The 22855-nt window shown below is 37.9% G+C and overlaps 1 protein-coding gene across 2 annotated transcripts in view; it reads right to left on the bottom strand.

Annotated features, from left to right (window-relative positions):
- Positions 1-22855, bottom strand: part of LOC121295660 (myotubularin-like) — a 45956-nt gene that overhangs the window by 19161 nt on the left and 3940 nt on the right. For both annotated transcript variants that reach the window (XM_041220599.1, XM_041220600.1), the window contains exons 2-6: positions 12431-12517; positions 8975-9047; positions 5799-5893; positions 1639-1749; positions 740-841 (exon numbers count right to left, since the gene is read on the bottom strand). In XM_041220599.1, the coding sequence (XP_041076533.1) occupies positions 740-841; positions 1639-1749; positions 5799-5893; positions 8975-9047; positions 12431-12496 (447 nt within the window). In that variant the 5' untranslated portion in view covers positions 12497-12517. The remainder of the gene's footprint in view (positions 1-739; positions 842-1638; positions 1750-5798; positions 5894-8974; positions 9048-12430; positions 12518-22855) is intronic.

The following is a 22855-nucleotide window of genomic DNA, read 5'->3' as shown; positions in this document are numbered from 1 at the left end:
CGTTTCGATATGTTGTACATATCTTTCTCAAGGGAGCCTGTGTTTGAATCAAAACATTGGAGGTATTTATAGGTGTTCTATATGTGACACCACTTTTACTTATATCTTTAAATCTATATTAATTCTAATTAACATTATTTTACATAAACATATTTATATTATCATACAATGCTGGCTCTGAGGATAAGCCTTGATATGGTCTCCCCAGCGCATCAGCATATATATATATATATTGCACTTTCACTTTTATCAAATACACAGTTTGGAAAGAAACATGTCAAAGCAAGCAGTATTTTAATTTCAAAACATAATATCTGGTACTGAACTATTTTAAAGAAAGTTTACATTTTTCCATGCCTTACTCGTAGGAAATTTGTTAAACTTGCACTTCCTAGGTCATTTCACCTAAGCAGTGTATTCTGGCTGAATGTTTTTTACCTACAAAACAAATGGAAGTGCACAATAGCTTTAAGGCTTTTTTTTTTAAGCCACAGTCACTTTAAGCATACAGCCTAAAGCCTTACAAAACCGTATTTAATTTTTTTTTTATAATAAAAGTATTTCTTTTGTCAAATGAAGATGCACACAATTATGGCAGAAACAGTGATTTTGGATTAATAAAAAACACAATAAATAAAAATCATTACATTTGTCAACACAAATATTTAAAAGAACGAATAGGAACACTAAGGTACACTTTACTGCTTAATAAGTGGTTTTATTTAACAAAGGGACTCACCAAACCATGTGAAAGTGGAAAGGCGTATTTGAAAAGGATCTCAAAAATGTCTCTCCTGCTGTGTCCTTCTTGTTTCAAGGCAAACCTCAAGTTCCTCATATCCTATCAGAGACACACATTAGAGCCGTGGTTAATCACGTGTAGATTACACACATACGTGAACACATACAGACGCACTGCAAGAGCATGTCCTCTGATAAGTTAAGTTATTGCACTACTTCCTGCGACTGGTTTCATACCAGTACAATTCAGTTCCTTCCAGAAAACAAGCATTAGTTTCAAAATAGGGCTGAATTGTTTTCATTAAAATTATTATTGGTGGGATGACTACGTCACACAGTAGCCATTCACCTTTAATTCCAACGTTTGTTCGTTTCAAACTAGTCCTCAGTGTAGAGTAGGACACACCTCAACACAACCGGCATAGACGGCATGAAGATGGAGAAGCCATCATTTCATACACATGTACTCAAAGCAGATTGTGGACAAGCATTGTGTGGATTCAGAGTGTTGTTAAACCGCTTATTTTAGAAGACTAAAACCTTGATAAAGAGATGCAGTGGCATTTTACAGACATTTAACAGTTCAGACTGACCTGTGGTTCTAAAGCCCATGTAACACCAGGCAATTTCTCAAGCAGCTAGTTGTGTGGGACAGGAGCACTTTTCATGAAGAAGCTCAGATCAAGATTGTTTGACTATTCCCTCTTGGTTCATGCGCTTGATTGTTTTGTATTAATGACAAGTGCCAGGTACTCTTTCTACTCGATCCTAGTAAGCCGAGTCGACGAAATTAACAGAAATTACTGGCAGTGTCTTCTGATGGCAGTGTGTTGGAGTTGAATTGGTTACAAAGCCATTAGCTGGAGCACAGTAAGAACCACACACAAACTGCAGTACCTTGCAGGTGATGTCCAACCCGTAGGAATTCTCCCCTCGACTGGAGGCCCCGCCCATCTTCTCAATCCGGCTGATGACTCCAAGAGGCACATCGACGGTCATGGCGGGATCCTGATGTTCGGGGAACAAACCGTCAGAAGGATACATGCTAACAGTATTACGAAGAAGATCACCACGACCACTAGTGCTAATAGTTGATTTCATAATCAATATTTCTTCACAGTCTTATCAATACTGATTAATTTTAAACATTCCCAATAAGTTTAAAGGCTCATTTCAGAGAGCTCGATTAGCACTAATCTTGGATATCTTTACCTAAAATAACATTAGGTAGCCCAGGATTAGCACTAAATCAGGGTCTGTGAAACCAGCCACTAAATGTTTAAAGTGTTTAATCCTAAAGTTTAAACCTTTAGGAAATTAGGTAACAGAAACTCCCTTGATCACCAGCACCTACATCAGTGTAGACATGTACTGTATTACTTTGACTCCATGACAACTTTTTTTTTGCAAGTTATAGATGCTGGTGCTTTTGCCAAACCCTCTGGGGATTTCAATATAATATTTCATACTGCCACCTTGAAATTAAAGCTTTTAGGCAATAATACTGTTTTTATTAAGGCTTGAATGTGACTTGCAGTAAAAATGTAAGTGTGACAATTTACAGTGCCTTGGCAAGTGTTTGTATTTTTTTTTTCCCCCCCATGTCTAGTCTAGCTTTAATTTTGCAGGCAGCTAAATAAATAACTCCATCTCTGTTACTCATCAGCAAAGAATTCACGGAAAATCAAAAGGTTTTTCAAATGACAACTTAACAAAAAAATTGAGAGTTTCAAATTATTAAAAAAAAAAAATAATCCTGTTTCAAAATTTAAAAAGTGCCAAAATGCAGAAATTAAAATAAAAAGACCCTGACAAAAACAAGATGCTTTACAGTAAGTAAATAGGAAACTGGAAACATGTGGGTTAGGGCTAGGTTGTGGGTGCTGCCCCAGTTTCATGTAATGTGTATAGAACAGAACAAGCACAAGTAAAGGACTAGGCAACTACCAGACAGTCACAATGTTGTTGCTCCTGTTCAATGTCACAGTAAATGAAGGCTGTGCCACAGGGCTGTCCACTGTTAAAAGGCAATGATTACATCTATTACAACAAGGAATACATAACCGAAATCACTGTGCTGTAGGGCACATGGACCGTCCGAGTGAAACTTGGAAGTAATTCATCTTTCATGTTTTGCTGCATTTTAAATCCTGAAACAGAGCTCATTCTCGTGGCCCTGCAAAGCCTGATAAGATGTTGCCTCCTTTGAAATGGAGAAAGTACCTTGAACTCCCACCCTTCCCCAGCGCCATCTCGCACTGTAACCACTCCACTCTTAAGGGACTCATGGAGACAGATATCAGCACAGAGATGGATGCAGACTAGTGTGAACTGTTGCACACTGAGGGCCAATGCAAAAATCAATGTATTCTAATTCTGTCAGACAGATATTGGTGTAATCCAATATTAATGGAAAGTAGTCTGAAGGTACAGCAGCACAACTACCTGAAGGGATCCTAAGCTGTTCAGAAGAATTTGGTACCTTAAACGGTAGAAGAGTTAGACTGTTAGACAGAAATCGAGAGGCCGCATAAGACATGATCAGGTACAGGAAGACATAGCTAGCAATTCATTTCTGTAGAGCTTTGTTTGAAATACCTACACGCAGTGAATGACTCCAGCAATAATACGAGAAGAAAATGGATTTTAAAAAGTTGAATAACTGCTTTAAAATTGTACATTACATTCCAGAAAGCATTCCCTTATAAGCCCATATTGAAAATAGTTTTTTCACATAAACGATGGGGTTGATTGGATCACCCTATACCCTGCTGGGATAGCAGGATTTTGTTTGGGAACCTTAGAGTTCCAGGGAATCCCCCTAGATTACAGGGGTGAAGTGGTTAATGTAATCAAGGGTGATTCCCCAGTGCTGTCAAAATATGGCTGGGGCTTAATCCCACCAGGGTATAGGGACATCAAATCAACCCCCAAGCCAAGCTGACAAAAGTTCAGCTCATGACTTCACTGATGAATGTCTGTCTGCTGGACTTGAGTAGCTTTGGTCTTGACATTTATATGCGTGTAGTAAGAGAAAGATCATTACATGATGTTTCTAGCATTTGCACAAAACAGAAGAGTGTGTGTATGTGTATGCATGGTGGGGTGGGGGTGTTAAGTGCCATGTAAAAATGACTAATTCAGTGTCCCGTCCCGTCCCGTCCCGTCCCGTCCCGCCCCGCCCTCTATTATAGGAGCAAACTGTGCTCTGGCTTTATAAAAAAAAAAAAAACAAGTGAAAAGATGAGTGTGTGTGTGTGTGTGTGTGACAGAACTGCTAACAAGGGAGAAAAAGTCACAATTAACGGGAGTTAAAACAGGATATAAGATAATCGTCACCATAATTTTTAGCCGATAGATAATTGAGAATTGCATAAACGTCCAAAACAATGATAATACAGTACACTATGTAATCACCAGTACACTAGGAATGGTTTCACCTCCATGAGACCTTGATCCATCAATCTGACTCCACCATTCATAGTCTCTTAGATTCATTACTCATGCATGTTCTAAACAATACCCTTTGTTCACAGTGCACAAACTGAACAGACACAGGGACCACCAAAGAATTACGAAGAAGAAAGCCAAACGCTTGCAAAACAAGACTAAAAAAAGCCATGAAATCACATTAACACTAATAGCATCCGAGCAGTATCTAGTACAAAACTGTATTGTATTTTGTAGGCAACTTGATCTACATGAACCTCCCATTTGGCAAATATGTCACATCTTCACATGCTTTCTGCACCTCTCCTATGAGGGATGTATGAAATGATACACCTTGTGTTTCCCTTGTATAGACTGCATTGTCATGGCAATGAACTTTAAAACCTAAAGAATGATCTCACTTACTGTTAAAAAGGTGTTAGTTTAATACTGTCTCATCTGTGTAGAAACAAGGTTACAGTATTATCTTGCTACAAGGAAGACGAACAATCTATACTGAAATGAGAGACAACTTTGATGGAACTGTATTTTCTCACAAAAGAACTGATAAACAGTTCTAAGTTTTAAAAGGTTTTTGTTTGTTTTAGTTTTTTTAAACAAATGTTAGTAAAATTAGAGCAAATCACTATGACTGCCAGGGATATTGATAACTTTTTTTCTTAAAAACAGTTGGAACCAAAATTATTTTGTGCATGTAAAAAAAATGATGCGAACACGTCCAATTGTTGTGATATTTATGTGGAGAAACTGGATACGAGACCAATTAAGTTTCATTTTCAAGCACGGCATCCATTTCAGCCCACACTATACTCTCACATTTTCCTCATCATTTTTCAGCCGCATGATACCAAATAGATCATTGGACAAAATGATCTAGGTGTTTACAGTACGACCGATGAAAGGGAAAGTAATTACATTATAAAACTGCCAAATTGCCAAAAAAATGTTGTCCTTATTTAATCACTCTGAGTTGCTAGATTTGTAATATAACACTAAAGGACCCTTATCTACTTGACTTTATTTTTATCTTTAGCCTTGCAAAAAAATTTGTGCAAAACTGTACTAAGTAATGAAGCGCTCTGATAGGCAACAGTTAAGAGTCCTGAATATCTAACAGGACAGTGAGCTGCAGCAGCTGCTCTAAATGCTTCAGGCTCCAGCCATGAATACTGGGCACATCAATGGAATGCTAGAAAATTACAGCCAAAGTAACCAGATCCTACAAATAAAGAATCCAAGTGTTCCTGAAACAGCATACCAGCATTTAAATAGGGGACCATGCTTGAGAAAACAGCTCTAGCTGTTATTACTTTTCAGAGTAAAAGAGAAATGTCTGATGGATTAATATATTAGTACACCGAACTGTTTACTACTGGTGTGCTGTGCGACACTGTCTAAACTGCAAGGCGAAAGTTTTTTTTTTTTTTTTCACAAGACGTTTATTTTTCTATTTTTTAATAGATTAACCAAGGGAGAATTTGGCTAGAAACAGTTCACATCAAAATTCAATCCTATTTACATTAGATATTTTTCACAGTACATTTACTCACTTACACAATAAAATAATCTTCTGTAAACTATCTCCAGAGGTCCCCTGCACAACTTACCACTTCAAAACTCTTGAAGAAAAGCCTATAATTTGTAATGGACACTTTCCCTTTGACAGCACCATTAAATGGACAAATATAGATGATGTCTTTATCTGTGAAGAAATCAGAAAAACAAGAAGTTAGAATGTGCTGGAGGGGGGACAAATCTGTAGCCCCAAATGCAGGATGAAACACACAAATCAGCACAGTTCCAGTCTGGTCAGCCCTCAGTGGATGAACACATTGAAGCAGTTCAATGAATGTACTTGGAAGATCAGGTATAGTAAGCTGTTGTAGACAAAATGTTTCTCACATAGTTTCAAACTGGGGATGGGGCAGAAGGTTGACAGGCTGTTTCCTTCTGAAGCAGCCACGCTTGACTGCTTCGGTTAAAACGCCACCCAAGTGGGTCTCTAGTTAATTTGGTAATAATTAGTGAACCTGAACCCTACACTCAACACACAGGTTGCACACAAAGTAATGAGGACCAGAGAGAGAATGACATTTGGTAGTAGATTTGCCACAATTTGTTCCACTTTGTCACAACCTCCACTGGAGCCAATAGGGGGTGCTGATGGAAAAAACAGCCCCTGCTATGATCTGTGTCAATGCAGACCACATCATGTGGAAACTCTATCATCAATTTTCAGTGTTTTGTGACCTTTTCTCCACCACTGAGTTTTAGTCCCCAAGTCATTATAATCAGTCTGTAGGCAGGGAGATATTTCGGGAGACTGGAGAAGTGGATCTTTACTGCCCTGTAATACCTCACAGCAGTGTAGCTTCTATATTAACACCATGCTGGGGGTATTGCTTAAGCTCTGGCAAAGAACAGAGAAGGGGCTCACTACTGAACCAACAATACCAATTCACAAGTTCTGCATACAAGACCTGACCTGACCTAACTCAAAATCAGCCCCCACCTTGTGTTACTGTGGCATTCATAGATCTTCCAACTATAGAAGCATTTAGAGTTCTTAGCTGAGGTCACAGTATACAAAGTCGGGCATGCTACTGAAAAAAAGCAACTGATTACTCACTACGCCTTTCTTCAGAAAAAAAAAAAAAATCATATAATGCCCTTACTTATTACTTAATAAAAAGTAGCATATATTTATTTCTCATGTCTTGTCCTGCAAAACATTTGCTAATATTATTGTTTATTTTATAACTACAGTATGGATCTGGTAATTAATTTATTAAATGTGTCAAACAGGTTTTTAAATTTTTGTATAGTATGAATACATTGCATTTTTGGCATACAAAACAATGTACTGTACATTTCTTGACTTATTTTTGCATTATGAAGAGAAAATTGCACAAACGTTTCAATTTAACAAACCCACAAATAGCAAATCAACAACAAAAAAAGTCTACAGAAAAACAAACTATATGGTGATAAAACAGTGAATGTAAAAATGATGGGGTGATGCAAGAAATATGGCCACCCCTGTGTAAGCAAGCAAACAAAAGTGGTGTGTTTCATGTGTTCTTGAAGTGTATAATCAAAACTGACTTATTCAGTGACAAAGGCTACAAAGACTCATTTGATTGCTTCACAGCTTATTACTGCTGCAAGACATTGCAGAAGAGATCATGTCATTGGTGGTGGAGCACCAACATTAGAGCAGCCTGCCACATCAGGGTTAAAAACAAAAAGAACACTAATGAAGGTGTACAAGGAGTCAAACTAGCTGCTTTTTTGCAGAACGTAACTAATGTTAGTACAAGTCTAACGCGCTAAATTACCTCATTATTGATAAAAGTAATATTACAGTAACGCTTTACTTTCGTAGCTAGTTACCCCAACTCTGACACTAACGGGAGTAAAAAAATATGAAAACCACACATGCATGATGACAAGCAGTAAAGAGCTGATAAAAACAGAAATCACATCCACACATAGCTAGTGCATTCCCAGTGGAGGATAATAAGCTCATGTTCCTGCAGTGCTAAAAATACTGCTGGAAAATAAACCACATAGGATTTCTTCAAAGGTTAATGATTAGTTTTAAGGTGTTTTGAGCAGAATAAAGACCTTGTTTGTTTTGCAGCACCACACCATTTCACTCTGGGGTACAATATGCACGTGAAAAAAAAGCAGCTGATTAATATTATACAACACAGTGACAAACAACTCAGCTAGGAGTATCAACCAAAGTTTTAAAAAGCATAACCTCTTATATTTACTTGCTTCTAATCCTGGTGAAGCTTAGTACTATTAGTATATCCTTCTTGTCACAACACTAAGTTCACTGCCTGTTTGCTACAGTATGCCCAGCATAGGAAACTGTGGGGCCTATAAACCTGTAACACTGGAAGTGAATGAGAAAAGGGCACATCCATCAGACTAAGCACTGTGCCAGTGAGAAATGGAATTATACTCTGATGGAGAATCCACTGTTTAAAACCATGCTGCACAAATCTTGGTATCCCACGAAAAATTATAAGCATCAGAGCTACCTTCATCATAAACAAGCTGGTAGACACCATCTGATTTTGAAACTCTGTGAACTGTAAGGTCAGCATTAACAGTAAAGAAGTGGCATTACAGCATTCAGGCTACCACAGTACCCTGCTTTGATCAGTATTTAGTCAATTTGGTACAGCAGCTGCTTTCACATATCATTACTTAACTGCAGCTGAAGTACAGTAAAAACAGGTGATGTGTGCATCTTCCCTACAGTCATACCTGTGCTGACAGTGACACTGTGCCTCTATCTTCACAAGCAAGACTGAGTAGAATACCATCCAATCCCTGAACAAAAGTTTCTCTCTGCTGTCGGCCGGCTCTGTTGAGTGTTTCCCACAATGAAATGCACATCAATTAGTGGCTAAGGGAATGCTGGATGCTCTATATAAAGCAGGGGTGTCCAATCACAGTCCTGGAGGGGTATTCCACAAAAGATTTTACAGATGAAATTATATAATTAACTACTTCAGGGTCAGGATTTACTTGGTTCAATTAAACAATTTAGAACAGGGTTGGAACAAAGACCAGGCATGGAAGGGCCACCTTTAGCTTCCCCTGAAATAAAGGGTGCCCCATAAAAGTCTAGCATCATAGACATAATTATTAATATTGGTTGTCCCTCTTTCTTTGAGGTGTGGACATTATTTCACCAGTCAAAGTGAAAATAATGTTTGGAAAATAAAATAAAAGCAAAATGGTGGTAAAGAGGCACAGTGCTTACCTGTTACTCTTTCTTCCCCTGGTAACTGCGGCACATCTGCTAGAGGTTCCATTCTGAGACTCTCGCTTGATGCCTGAATAGCGGCCAGGAACACAAGCACACCAAGGGGGAAAGTTACAGAGCTGGATAAACTGGTTGTTCACATGCAAAAATTCCAGGATTATCATTCAGACCATTTTCTATATCAGGATCTTCAAGTTCAGCAAGTTCATAATGAGAATAATAAAAACTTTGGTTTTCCTTTTGTAATCCTCCCCACCTTGCAAAGACCAGCCCTAGATAGCTGTGTATTCAGCAGCTCTGGAACACTCCCTCTGTGGCTACTAAAAGGTCAACACCCTTTCAAGCTTTCAAAACTTTGTTTTGCTCTGTAACTTATACAGTAAATATGGCTTCATGCAATGGTACAGCATTTTTAAAAATAATACTTTATATAACACTGTAACAAAAAAAAAAAATTTTTTTGGTTCCTGGGTAGTAAGTGTTATTTCCTAATTGCTTATGCCTCAAAAGTATAGAAAATGGCTATTATTCCCCACAAACTTTGCTTTTGTGACCAGGACAGTGATATTTCAAAATATCACTATTTCCAATGGGAAAACGGGCAAATGTCTTTTCGTTCACATAAAGTCAGAAAAAAACAACGTATGAATCCAAATTAACATGTATTTATACTAAAGTAATACAAAGATGACTACAAAAGATTTAGAAGTGAGTAGTTTTTTGAGATTTACGATTATACTGTATTTACAGTAATTGTAAATCTCGAAAAACTACTCGCTTCTAAATCTTTTGTAGTCATTTTTGTATTACTTTAGTATAAATACATGTTAATTTGGATTCATACGATGTTTTTTTCTGACTTTATGTGAACGAAGACACACGCATTTGCCCATTTTCCCATTGGAAATAGTGATATTTTGAAATATCACTGTCCTGGTCACAAAAGCAAAGTTTGTGGGGAATAATAGCCATTTTCTATACTTTTGAGGCATAAGCAATTAGGAAATAACACTTACTACCCAGGAACAAAAATTGTGTTACATAGTGTAATCTACATTTTCCAAACACAGAATTTCTTACCTCTTTAAAAGTACATAGAAATAACAGAACTGTGAACACATCTTACATAAGATGTATTACCGTCGTTTTGCAGCTGTATATACCAATAATGTTAAATTGCACGTTTCTGTCGTTTACTGTTGGAGACCCAGCCTTTCTGACAAACAGCCAACATCAAAGTACACTACTGCTAGTCACTGGAAATTGCAAATACAGACACTAAACAAAGCATTTAAACAGCAGGATATTGCATTTCACTCATACTGTATTAACTGATTGCGGGGCAGTGTCAGCCACTCGTACTGATGCTGGGAGAGTTATGCTCGCTAGATTTGAATCCTGTTTGCGCCGAGTTGCCAATCCTGGCTGGTAACCAATAGGTAGCATTGTCTAGCTTGCTTTGGTTCAGACAGCAACTGGCTTTCAGGTCGCCCGTCCGTAAGGGTGGCAGTGGAGAGGTGACATCAGAAATTTCAAATTGAAAAACAGGGATAAAACAACTGCTAAAAAAGTGGATTAAAAAAAACCCGCTGAGTTTATATAAAAAAAGACCACCACAGGGTCTGGGCCTCACCATTAGGAGGAAACGTGTGCAGCAAAAATAAAAGCCTGCAAAACCACAAGTGAACTATATATATCTATATATACCCTGGTTGCGTTGCGATTTGGGTAAGCATGTAATGTTTCATTCTTCACTTACTGGAGTATTGGTTTCTGAGTACAAGTTAGGGGTTCTTTGCCCACCCCTAGTCAGAAACACATACATAGATATATACAGTACTGTGCAAAAGTTTTAGGCAGGTGTGAAAAAATGCTGTAAAGTAAGAATGCTTTCAAAAATAGGCATGTTAATAGTTTATATTTATCAATTAACAAAATGCAAAGTGAGTGAACAGAAGAAAAATCTACATCAAATCAATATTTGGTGTGACCACCATTTTCATTCAAAACAGCATCAATTCTTCTAGGTACACTTGCACACAGTTTTTGAAGGAACTCGGCAGGTAGGTTGGCCCAAACATCTTGGAGAACTAACCACTGTTCTTCTGTGGATTTAGGCAGCCTCAGTTGCTTCTCTCTCTTCATGTAATCCCAGACAGACTCGATGATGTTGAGATCAGGGCTCTATGGGGGCCATACCATCACTTCCAGGACTCCTTGTTGTTCTTTATGCTGAAGATAGTTCTTAATGACTTTTGCTGTATGTTTGGGGTCGTTGTCATGCTGCAGAATAAATTTGGGGCCAATCAGATGCCTCCCTGATGGTATTGCATGATGGATAAGTATCTGCCTGTACTTCTCAGCAATGAGGAGACCATTAATTCTGACCAAATCCCCAACTCCATTTGCAGAAATGCAGCCCCAAACTTGCAAGGAACCTCCACCACGCTTCACTGTTGCCTGCAGACACTCATTCGTGTACTGCTCTCCAGCCCTTCGGCGAACAAACTGCCTTCTGCTACAGCCAAATATTTTAAATTTTGACTCATCAGTCCAGAGCACCTGCTGCCATTTTTCTGCACCCCAGTTCCTGTGTTTTTGTGCATAGTTGAGTCGCTTGGCCTTGTTTCCACGTCAGAGGTATGGTTTTTTGGCCGCAAGTCTTCCATGAAGGCCACTTCTGACCAGACTTCTCTGGATAGTAGATGGGTGTACCAGGGTCCCACCGTTTTCTGCCAATTCTGAGCTGATTGCATTGCTGGACATCTTCCGATTGCGAAGGGAAGTAAGCATGATGTGTCTTTCATCTGCTGCAGTAAGTTTCCTTGGCCGACCACTACGTCTACGGTCCTCAACGTTGCCCGTTTCTTTGTGCTTCTTCAAAAGAGCTTGAACAGCACAACTGGAAACCCCTGTCTGCCTTGAAATTTCTGCCTGGGAGAGACCTTGCTGATGCAGTATAACTACCTTGTGTCTTGTTGCTGTGCTCAGTCTTGCCATGGTGTATGATTCTTCACAGTAAACTGTCTTCAGCAACCTCACCTTGTTAGCTGAGTTTGGCTGTTCCTCACCCAGTTTTATTCCTCCTACACAGCTGTTTCTGTTTCAGTTAATGATTGTGTCTAAGCCTACATATTGAATTGATGATCATTAGCACCTGTTTGGTAAAATTGTTTAATCATACACCTGACTATATGCCTACAAAATCCCTGACTTTGTGCAAGTGTACCTAGAAGAATTGATGCTGGTTTGAAGGCAAAGGGTGGTCACACCAAATATGGATTTGATGTAGATTTTTCTTCCATTCACTCACTTTGCATTTAGTTAATTGATAAATATAATCTACTAACATGTCTATTTTTGAAAGCATTCTTACTTTACAGCATTTTTTGTCACCTGCCTAAAACTTTTGCACAGTACTGTACATACATACGTACATTTGATCATACTTACATTCTTACTGCTGTTGTTTTCTAAGGAGTTTGAATTATATGTCGGTGTTGAAGCTGAAGCCATCATTTCAGGAGTTTTACGACGGAACTGAAAATGTCAAAAAGAAAAGGAGTAATTATAACAGCCGATTAAAATGCAAGAGTAAGACCAGTTCAGTTTTTGTTTTTTTAAATCAACTCTTTCAGCTGTTTGACGTCCAATCTGTTTTAAAGATTAAAAAAGTTTAAAACAGAAGGAACATTTGCAGACAATCAAACAAGACACCTTTTTTGTTATTTTGTTTTTTAAACTGTGGCAAATAAGCTCAAGAGAGTGTGGCTGCATCACTCAAATGAATGTATTGTACAATTAGACACAATGTAGAAAGAAAAAAATAATGAATTGCAGCTCATAATGGTTTTCGAAATTGAAATTGTTTAATCAACACGCTGGCTTTAAAGTGACTGCGATGTTTGGCAGCATTTTAAAATAGTTTCTGATGAGGAAACACTTATATTTTAAAATGTCATCTAGATCTCTGTCAGCAAAAACACTAAAGCTAGAACTCATACAGCCTTCAGCCCATTACTACAATACACATGACTAACACTACAGATAAGGTCTGCACTTGAATTTAATCGATATGTAGATACAATGCACAACAAACAAAAACTAGGTTCAATACATGCAGAGTAAATGAAGCTACCTTAATGAAGATCTTATTTAAAGCAGCTGTTCTAGGCAGTCTAGCATTATTATAAAATGTTTATGAAGTCCAAATTATGTCTACACCGAGTAACTGAACAGACTCTGCAATTATTATTATTATTAAACTCAAACTTCAAGCTTCAGTTTTTCACTTTTTAGCATTTAACAAAGGATTTGATTAGGGTACACAGGCTGAGCGTTTGCATATGCCTGTTAGTACTAGCTCCAGAACCTTTCATCAACAAACCTAAAAAGAAAATGGCCCTAGTCATTTGAACACCCAGATTAGGTACGAAGCCGTGGTTATCCCTACTGGGGGCTTTCAGAATCAATCAGGTACAATAAGCCTTGTCATAACTTGATTTATGTTACTACTGTATATTATTTATGCCGCTGGCTTAGTGTTGAGACTGCCAACGCTAAAAAAATGTCAGGTTGCAGGGGCTCCCGAGTGGCGCATCTGGAAAAGGCACCACCTGGAGTGCAGGATGCACCCTATAGTTTGGAGAACACCATTTCAAATCCAAGCTATGCCACTGCCAACAGTGGACAGGCAGGATATGGGTTAGATCAGCTGGGGAGTCCTTGGCTCACCACATAGCAGCTACCCCCGTTCAGAATTGCATGGTCCTCCAATGCTGTAATTTCTGAATACGGCTGCACAGTTTCAGAGGACGCAAATGCTCATCTTCGTCTCTCCTTAGTTAGTTTGGTGGTCGCAGCAGTGAGCTGGGCTAAATAATAATCAGACATTCCCAATTGGGGAGAAAATTGGAAAATGAACAAAAATAATTGTTTTAGGAAAAAAAAAGGCAGTTTCAGTTATCTTTTGTCATTATCATTCAGTTTAGAATTATGACAATTTTGGTTTGGGAAAATCATAACTCTTGCATCAGTTCATTGTAGCAAAAATGATACAGACAACATTTAAAAAATATAAGAGGCTGTGTGGTCCAGTGTTAAAGAAATGGGCTTGTAACCAGAAGATCCCTGGTTCAAATTTGTGGCAATCTATTACACTGCAGCTATGACCGTAAAACACATTTTAATTAATCCAGCTCAAACTTTAACGTCCACACTGAAGTACCATTTCATGTTTATTCAGGTATAATGCATAGACACACACACTGCTATTAGAATAGTTCAGTTATATCAACTGTGGAAATTAATATGTTAGTATCCCACCATGCACTGTATTTTATTTTAAAATAATGTGTTATGCCCCATATTAACAGAGGTCCACATTGCTAAGAAATAAAACAATTATTTTGGAAAAAGTCAATGCAAACACACACACACACACACAAATACACAAGTAGGGCTTGAAGTTTTTGTGTTTTATTTTTAATCAGGTGACAAATTTAGCCGATTCTCTTTCATAATTAAACTGAGAAAAAGCGATTAATTGCAAAACAATCTTTGCTTTACCTTCATATCTTGCCCGAGCCTAATTCTGGTCCCTTTAATTTTATTTGAAACAGAGCTGACAAATTACATGAATTGTTCATCCCCGATCCTACTTTTAACTCTCATTTCATTGCAGTCGCCTAATTTGACGTTGTGCATTTGTTATTGTCTACACTAGTTTAACAAGGATGCCCTTACAGATGTTTTTAAGCATACAAATGAATACTGAATAATGAACATAAATACAGATGTTTTTTTTTGCCAAGCAGTCAGCATCTTCAGTGGATTCTCATGAAGATTGCTCATCTGCATCTCAGCAATCTACTTCTGACTACTACAGTGAGTGGCAGAAGCAGTAGTAATGCACAAAAACACAAACAAAAAATAAGTTTTCTTATAATTTTGAATGGGAGATTTCTGTGAAAGAGCTGCTGGGCAAAAAAAAAAAAAAAAAGCAGAAAAATAAACATGTAGATGAGGCAACAAACAGTGCTTAGAATCCTGTCTCTGTCATGTGAACGGTCTACTGTTAGTATATATAAACAAAGAAAAAAGTGTGTCTGCGTTTATATGTATATCTACACACAGACAGATATTTTTTAAACTACTACATGTCAGAGTTTAAACGTTCATAAAAAATTACAAAAATGCACATCCCTGGAGTTTAGACTTTGTGTTAAAATGTATATTTGACGCAACATTTTGGGCACATGCGTTTCAGGAACGCATGAACAGAAAAGCTAGTGCGACCTCTGCATTTAGCATACAGTGTTTATATAACACTAAGTCTATGAAGTCACTACCTCGAATAGTGTCTGAGACATTTAACACAGAGGCAGTGGCAACTTTTTGAAATTACTGATCATAATATACAGTAGCACCTTCGAGCTACTATACTGTTGGTATAAAAAAAACTATAACTAAAACGCGCTTTAAAAGGCGCTTCACAATAAAATCATGATGTGATCAAAATGTTTTAAAATGAAAAAAATACCAAAAAGCCTCCACCAGGAAGACCAGACTGTAAGCATAGCCCTGTCCCACTACCACACTCCCGCGGCTGATTAAACAGCTGAATATTTAGATTTTTTTGTCCACAAATTAAATTGGTGACGACAACAGGACCTTTTCCATGCAGGTGGATTGTTTTTTTTATTCCATGATCCTTCAGATGACAGATCTACAGAGTTACAGTAAATTTCCCCTTGGCTTTTTATCCCTTTCTAATAAACTCTATCTAGTCTATCTGCTTAGTAAACAGGCCCTGTGCCCGACACTGCGCAGAACACTACAGTAAGCTTCAAAGTGGAAAAGGCAAAGCTGCTTTAATTTGTTCCATATGTGATTTAAAAAAATAAAATTAAAAAAAGTGAAGAACCCCTTCTGTCTTAGCAAACTCAGGGCAAACGACAGTCAAAAGGCAGCACAGTACTTTTTGGTTAATCAAGGGGTATTTGGTGCGTACAAAAGGTAGGGCAGACTCTAAAGTAAATATTTTACAACTTAAAGTACCTACACTGACACCTTATGCATTGATTTAAGACTTGCGTTCGTCCCTCTGAATGAGTTCAAACCATAATTCACCCAGGTGCATAAGTTCATACTGCAGTAGGTACTATTTCCTCACTGAACACAACCAGACAAGTACAAAGAAGGTAGCAATGGTGTCAATGGAATTTCTCAGCAATCACCTTAATCTTGTTTGTAAAGTAAAAACCTTTAAGCCATGTCAGACTTGGAAATGTTCTTTATCTAAAGCATGGGACACCATGGAATTGCTGCCAACAGCCTACATGAAGAGTCAAATTTACAATCCTTGTCAGATAGACCATCTTGCTCCAGATCTTTATCAGCACCATAACAAAGCAGTTCACGTTACATACAGTACATGCACATTTTATAAAAGAACAATCCGACTGAATTGCATCATAATTATGCCAGACTGTTCTCTACATATAGGTCTATGGTATGTATAAATGTATAGTAATACGGACTGCGACACAGCGAATGAATCCTAATCAACAACCTCCCTCCTGACCTGTGAGGGTGCGTTACAGCGTTACGAGTGAAAAAAGAGAAAAAGCATTTTATTAATTTCTCAAATACAATAAGCTACTGTAGGCTAAGCACAGTATTTTTTTTTTTTTTATGTGGTGGCAGATTTGTATGTTATTAATACAAGAACATTCATAGCCATTACTCTGTATGTGTGTAGTACAGCGTGCCTGTTTCTTTACTAGGCAGAAAAGGCAAAGTTCCAGGCTATAAATACATAGTGTGACCTTACCTAACACTGCACATTAACAGGTTTGAATGAATTTCTACCGTCTGGCTGAGTGTTTTAACTCTGTCTTGCCCTGAAGCCTGTTACTAAAAAGCAAGATGAACTGTAAAGCAGGCACTGATCCTTTTTAATTGTTTCCAGACAACACACCCATTTTGCAAGTGGCTGAGGGATATTAAAGCTTTATCAGTTATCATATCAGTAGGACCTCGTTTATATAGTGGAGAAGTGTGTTGGATTAATCCTCTGAACTCACAGGTTTAACAGATCTCCTTTTTTCAGCAGGGCTCAAAACACTATTTCTACACAGTCATGTAATTCTTTATTTCTTCCTATTGTACATGTTCAACACCAATATAAAGAAAAGTTTTGTAATAACCCTTGTTTGCAACATTTTATGCCATTAACTTAAGTGTTGTTTTTTGTTTTTACTTAAACTTCTAATAGAAGAGCTATTCCATTTTTGACCACCTCAAAATAATTGGTTTAAGTACAATGTCAAATTACATCCAAATATAGATATAATACTACTACTGTAAATTCCAGTAGTAAGTGTAAATCACTGATATTTAACAGCGCACCAGTAAGTAAAATTAAGTCATACATCCTACATCACCTGTACAAACTTATTTTTTTTTTAGCTTATCAAGAACCCAACCACTTCAAGAACATTTCTTTCCAAAACCATACTTCGACAGTACAGTTCCAGCTGCATTGGCTTTTATAAACTTTTTTTTTTTTTTTTTTGGTCTGTCCTACTTTATCCTGTTGCAAGACACCTGCATTATAATATTTCATTGCAGTCAAAAAGAATGCAAGACTTCATAAGTTTACTCAGTTTTCTGACTAATAGTCGTTTGCTGCGGATCCCAGGGGCAAGTTCAGTCTGAATGTTGACAAATCAATGGCTCGGGAGGGTGGGAATAAGAATTCATAGAGATTGTGTTAACAGTGAAGCAGTATAGCTGTGATGTGTTCATATTCCAAAGATTGATGATGACTACTTTACCACTATATTTTTTCTCCACGTACACGTGTCTGGGTCTATAGGTGTTCCAAAAAGTCAAAGCGTTTATCATTCAAAAAACAGTGGTTTGGTGTTTCTACCTAGCAACACTACCTGAACGCCGTAGATCCTGAAATTAAATAAATTGGGTGGTCAACAGTTAAGTTTGTGTGAGCCATAACCGTGGCTGTAGTAATCCCATTGGTACATTATTGTTTGCGACACTGTGTGGCGTGGTACACCCTGCCCCTGTGCGTACTGTGTTTATTTTAGGGTTGTGGTATATTATTATGTAAATGTATTGTTTTGTGGGTTAAACACTTTTACTGTTATTATTGTTTTACAGCATGGATTTGGTTAAAATTCCCCATTCAGGTACAATCGTAAGAATGCGTGGTCGGCAGCGAGTGACTACTGACAAACTGGCTGTCGACTGTGCGTATGAGAAAGCCCAGGCAGAATGTGGTCGAATGGAAAAACTAGGTTGTTGACAGCCAGTTAATCCTTGAACCACACTATAAAAACTTCAAATGCAAACCCACTGTATATGCTAACTTACTCCCACTCAGACCCCTGGCACACAAAACACCTTAGTATCACTGAACAGATAATGGTTTGGTCTTCAAAAACTGTATGTGAAACATTTTAATGAGCAAATACAGAGACATAGTGCCCCTATTGTCTAATTGCACACCATCTATTAGGTTTTCTTTAGACTGTCCAGTATAGGGTAAAACTTGTGAAGTGATGACGATTTTCATTCTAAAAGAAGCAATATACAGTAATTGCTACTGCACTTGCTCCATTCTGTTATTTACAACATCCAGCAAGTAACTGCTGGAAGAAGCAACTTGACATAATTTAGGAATACTATAGCAAACTGTACAGGATGCAACTGCTTACAAAACCCAGAAAATGCTAAGTTGCAGAGCAGCAAAATCATGAGTCTACTGTACTTGTTGTAGATAAATAGCATGATCATTTCCAAATATATTAATCAGTCCACATAATCTTGTAACAAAAAAGCAGAAATCAAAGAATAGAAGGTAGGGCGAAAAGAGCAGCAAGAACCACAATGAAAAGAACTGATAGGAGGCATCACTGTGCAGAATTACAGTACCACGTGCCAGGTCTGCAAGTCAGGAGATACTGGAGATCTACCCTTGCTCAGTGCTTCACTTTGTGACATACTGAGCAACACCCCACTCTCAACTCAATGGGTTTGTTGACCTTAGGACAGGGGTGTATAACTCAAAATCAATTCCAGTCCACATCGTTATTAATTAAATTAAATGAGCTACATTTGATAATTGAACCTGCTACTTTATTGATACTGTTAATGGTCCATTAACTAATTTAGGACCTGACTGGAACAGCATGGAATGAATCTCACGTGTCAGACTTGTGCATTGCTTTTGGACAACCCACAGGCAGCACCGAATTTCCTGTAAACTAGTAAAATGCCACAATGTGGCATGTAAGGGGATACCCAAAATATGCATATTGGTTGGTACACGTCAGTCACGTTTTAAGAAATATTAAGTGTATTAAGAAACAAATTGAAGTAACTTAACAAAATAGATGATGGTGATTAAGTAGATTCAAGAAAATGCACAGTCCTTTTCTTCAATCAGTTGCCAGGTTTATTGAAATATGCAGGGAGTCTGGTCCCAGGTACAGGACAAACAATACTCAACATTACAATGTTTGCATGACATTAAATACCCTTCTGTATAGATGGTCCACCTCCCCTTTCTCTGACATTAACCAATGGTCAAGGTAATTTAATTTATTGTGTGAGTGTTAATGTGTGTGTGTCTGTGTGTGTAGTCTAGTGTGACAACCTCTGAACTCCGTACATTCTTCACAATCCTGGAGACAAAAGGTCCATACATCTGCCTTTTGTTATCTCCTTGCGACCCCCTTTGATGCCAGTGGGATTATCTCTTTTGATCTCTCTGAAGTCTAGAGCCTGTTCCCTTCTAGTCCACAGCATTGTTATCTCATTAGCTTGCAGTCATTGTTGGGCAGTTTGTAGACGCATCGTCTCTATCAGTGGTTAGCAGTACATGCAATTTGAACCAAACAGTCTGCTATCTGCAATATTAGTCTCTTTTCAGAAAAGAACACCAGTATAGCTCTGCTAGTCCACATGCGTAGCAAACCCCTAATCAATTCTCAATCCATGTTTTCCAACACAAATCAATTCCCATATTTCTATTTCTTTATTTTATATATTACATATTATACACATATATATACATATTACCACACACATTATATATATATATATATATATATATATATATATATATATATATATATTATATATATATATATATATATAAATTAATGTAATTAATGCAATTACCCATCACACAGGATTTCTGACAGTCACCAGTTTTCTGATACAAAGCCCACCTCTTCAGTGTTACAATTTATTTGTTTATCCTTCACATATTTTCAGAATCATAAACTCTGAATTAAAATGGGTTATGTGGATAATATAGTACTGTACCAACAAAACCAACTACAGTACATCTAACTGGAAGCCTACTTATTTTAAAACATAGTCCTTTCAGCTATGTATTTTCAACATTGTATCTGTGTGCCCTGAAAAAACAAACAAGGGTTAGAACGGGCCCAAATGAAATAATCAGATGTGTCACACTCGTTTAACCGTCACTGAGGAAGTCACAACATTATAAAGGTCAGATATGCGAGCGCTTACTATTGTACTTTTGTTGCAGCTTGTTCATTAAAAAAAATACCAATTTTATTGATAATGGAGGGACAGTTGTCCACTACATTGTAGGGAGACCACAATATTTACCTGTAGTGACCAAGAAGGCAAGGGACAACAAATACATTCTGCAATTATTCATCTGTCCCAGGTACAGTGCTGTATATCTGCTGTGCATCCATCTCAAAATCAGCGTTTTCAACCATAACATCAGTGTTTTTATATATTGCATCAACATAGTTATATTATTTTCCAGTGTAACTATTTCAGAGTAATGAAGTTAACATGCAATATAGTACACAGACTAAATAATGGTAGTAGAAATAGAGAAAGACAAACATTTTCTTCTGAAATCCCCTGTTCACGGCATACAAATCAGTGTTGTAGATCATGTACCAATGTCTCTGCAGGTAGCCGTCAACATCAGAACTATTTACAGTTTTGCTGTTTAAAAGTTGTTTAAATTTTCCTTTTAGCACCACAGTTTGATTGGTTGTTACTCTGACTGGTTACAGATTTAATTTTTTTTTTACATTTTGCTTTGACCTCCAACTGGTACAAATCCACATGAATGAGGTAAAAAAAAAAAAAATTACTACATGCATTGATGTAATCAATTTAATATGCATAATAGTTTTTAAAGCATTACCAGCAATGTTACACAGTAATCCACAGCTGCACATGCATAACTGCGTTTTTTTACCCTTTCATAACGTCGATGAATCAATGCATTGGCTTTTTTGGAGAACGATATCAATAGTGAAAGATTAGGCACGGCCCCTGCCTTCATTTTTAATGATGTCTAAATTTGCTTTTCTGAAGTTACAAATAATGTTGATGTACAGCAGTCATGCTCAAATACTATTAATGGCTTTTAAAAATGAAAGGGGATGATTTAAACTAGTTACAGTCTAAAGTTTTTGTTTAATTGTTGTCTACAGCAAAACTCTAGAGGTGAAGAACTGTGTTTTAATTCCTAGCAACTGTAGCAAATGAACCACCTTTGCCAGTACAGTATATAACAACATATTTCCATGAAGTAATTTCCGGTCAACTTATTTGCTAAAGTCTGTACCCTTTTCTATTTAACACTTTGTACAAGAGTAATTTTTTTATTATTACGATAAATTATAATGATCTCTCTTCCTGACCTTGCTAAAAATAACAATACCAAGTTAATTTGAGTACTATTGCACCATTCACTGCATCTCCAATTTCGCTGTTCTCTCCAAAACACTTGAAAGGGCTGTAACCAGTCAAATGATGAAACATCTCACCGGTAAGAATCTGCTTGAATCTCTACAGTCTGGCTTCCTGCCGCATCACAGTACTGAAACTGCTCTGCTTAGATTGTGAATGATCTCCTGCTTAATGCTTTTGCTCCCTCTGTACAAGGTCCTCCTTGACCTAACAGCCACTTACCCCCCCTTGGGCCCTTGTGCCCCTTCTCCTCAACATCTACATGCTTCCCTTGAGTCACCTCATCCACCGACACAGCCTCATGTTTCACTCCTATGCTGACAACACCCAGCTCTACTTAAAACCAGACCCTGGAAGCCCTTCTGCCATAGTCCAGCTCTCAGCTTGCATTCAAGACATCGAGGCCCGGATGTCTGCCAATTTTCTTCAGCTGAACACTAGCAAATCTGAACTCCTTCTATAGGATCTAAAACTCAACTTAAGAATCTCAATATAGCCGCCCTGAACCTCTGAAAATGTCTGCTGCTGCCTTCCCCCGCAGTACGAAGCCATGGTGTACTTCCACGGCAACCTCTCCTTTGATACCCACATCTCCTCTGTGGTCAAATCTACCTTCTACCATCTTCGAAACATCTCCAGAGTCTGTCCCTACCTTTCTCTCCTGGATGTGGAAATACTTTGTCATGCATTTGACTCCTCTTGACTACTGCAACTCTCTATATGGTGGTCTTCTGGCAAGCACTATAAACCGACTGCAGCTAGTTCAGAATAACGCTGCCAGGATCCCTATCAGATGTAAAAAACGTGACCACATCAAACCCCTCCCATCTTGCCCAGCTGCACTGGCTACCTGTAAAGTACTCTGAAAACTCTCCTGCCCCAAGTACCTCCTCAACTTGCTGACCTGCTATGTCCCTGCCCACAATCTGAGGTCCTCCGACTCTGGCCAGCTTGTTATCCCAAACAAAAGTGCACCACACTTGGAGAACACTCGTTTAGCTTCATGGCTCCGACTATTTGGAACTCTCTCCCACTTGTTCTCTCTTGCTTTCCAGGCTCTTTAAGCCTTATATCTGCTATTAGCTGCTGTGTTTCTGC

This window comes from Polyodon spathula, chromosome 20, assembly GCF_017654505.1.
Source record: "Polyodon spathula isolate WHYD16114869_AA chromosome 20, ASM1765450v1, whole genome shotgun sequence".
Lineage (NCBI taxonomy): Eukaryota > Metazoa > Chordata > Actinopteri > Acipenseriformes > Polyodontidae > Polyodon > Polyodon spathula.
This window is presented reverse-complemented; position numbering and strand designations above follow the sequence as displayed.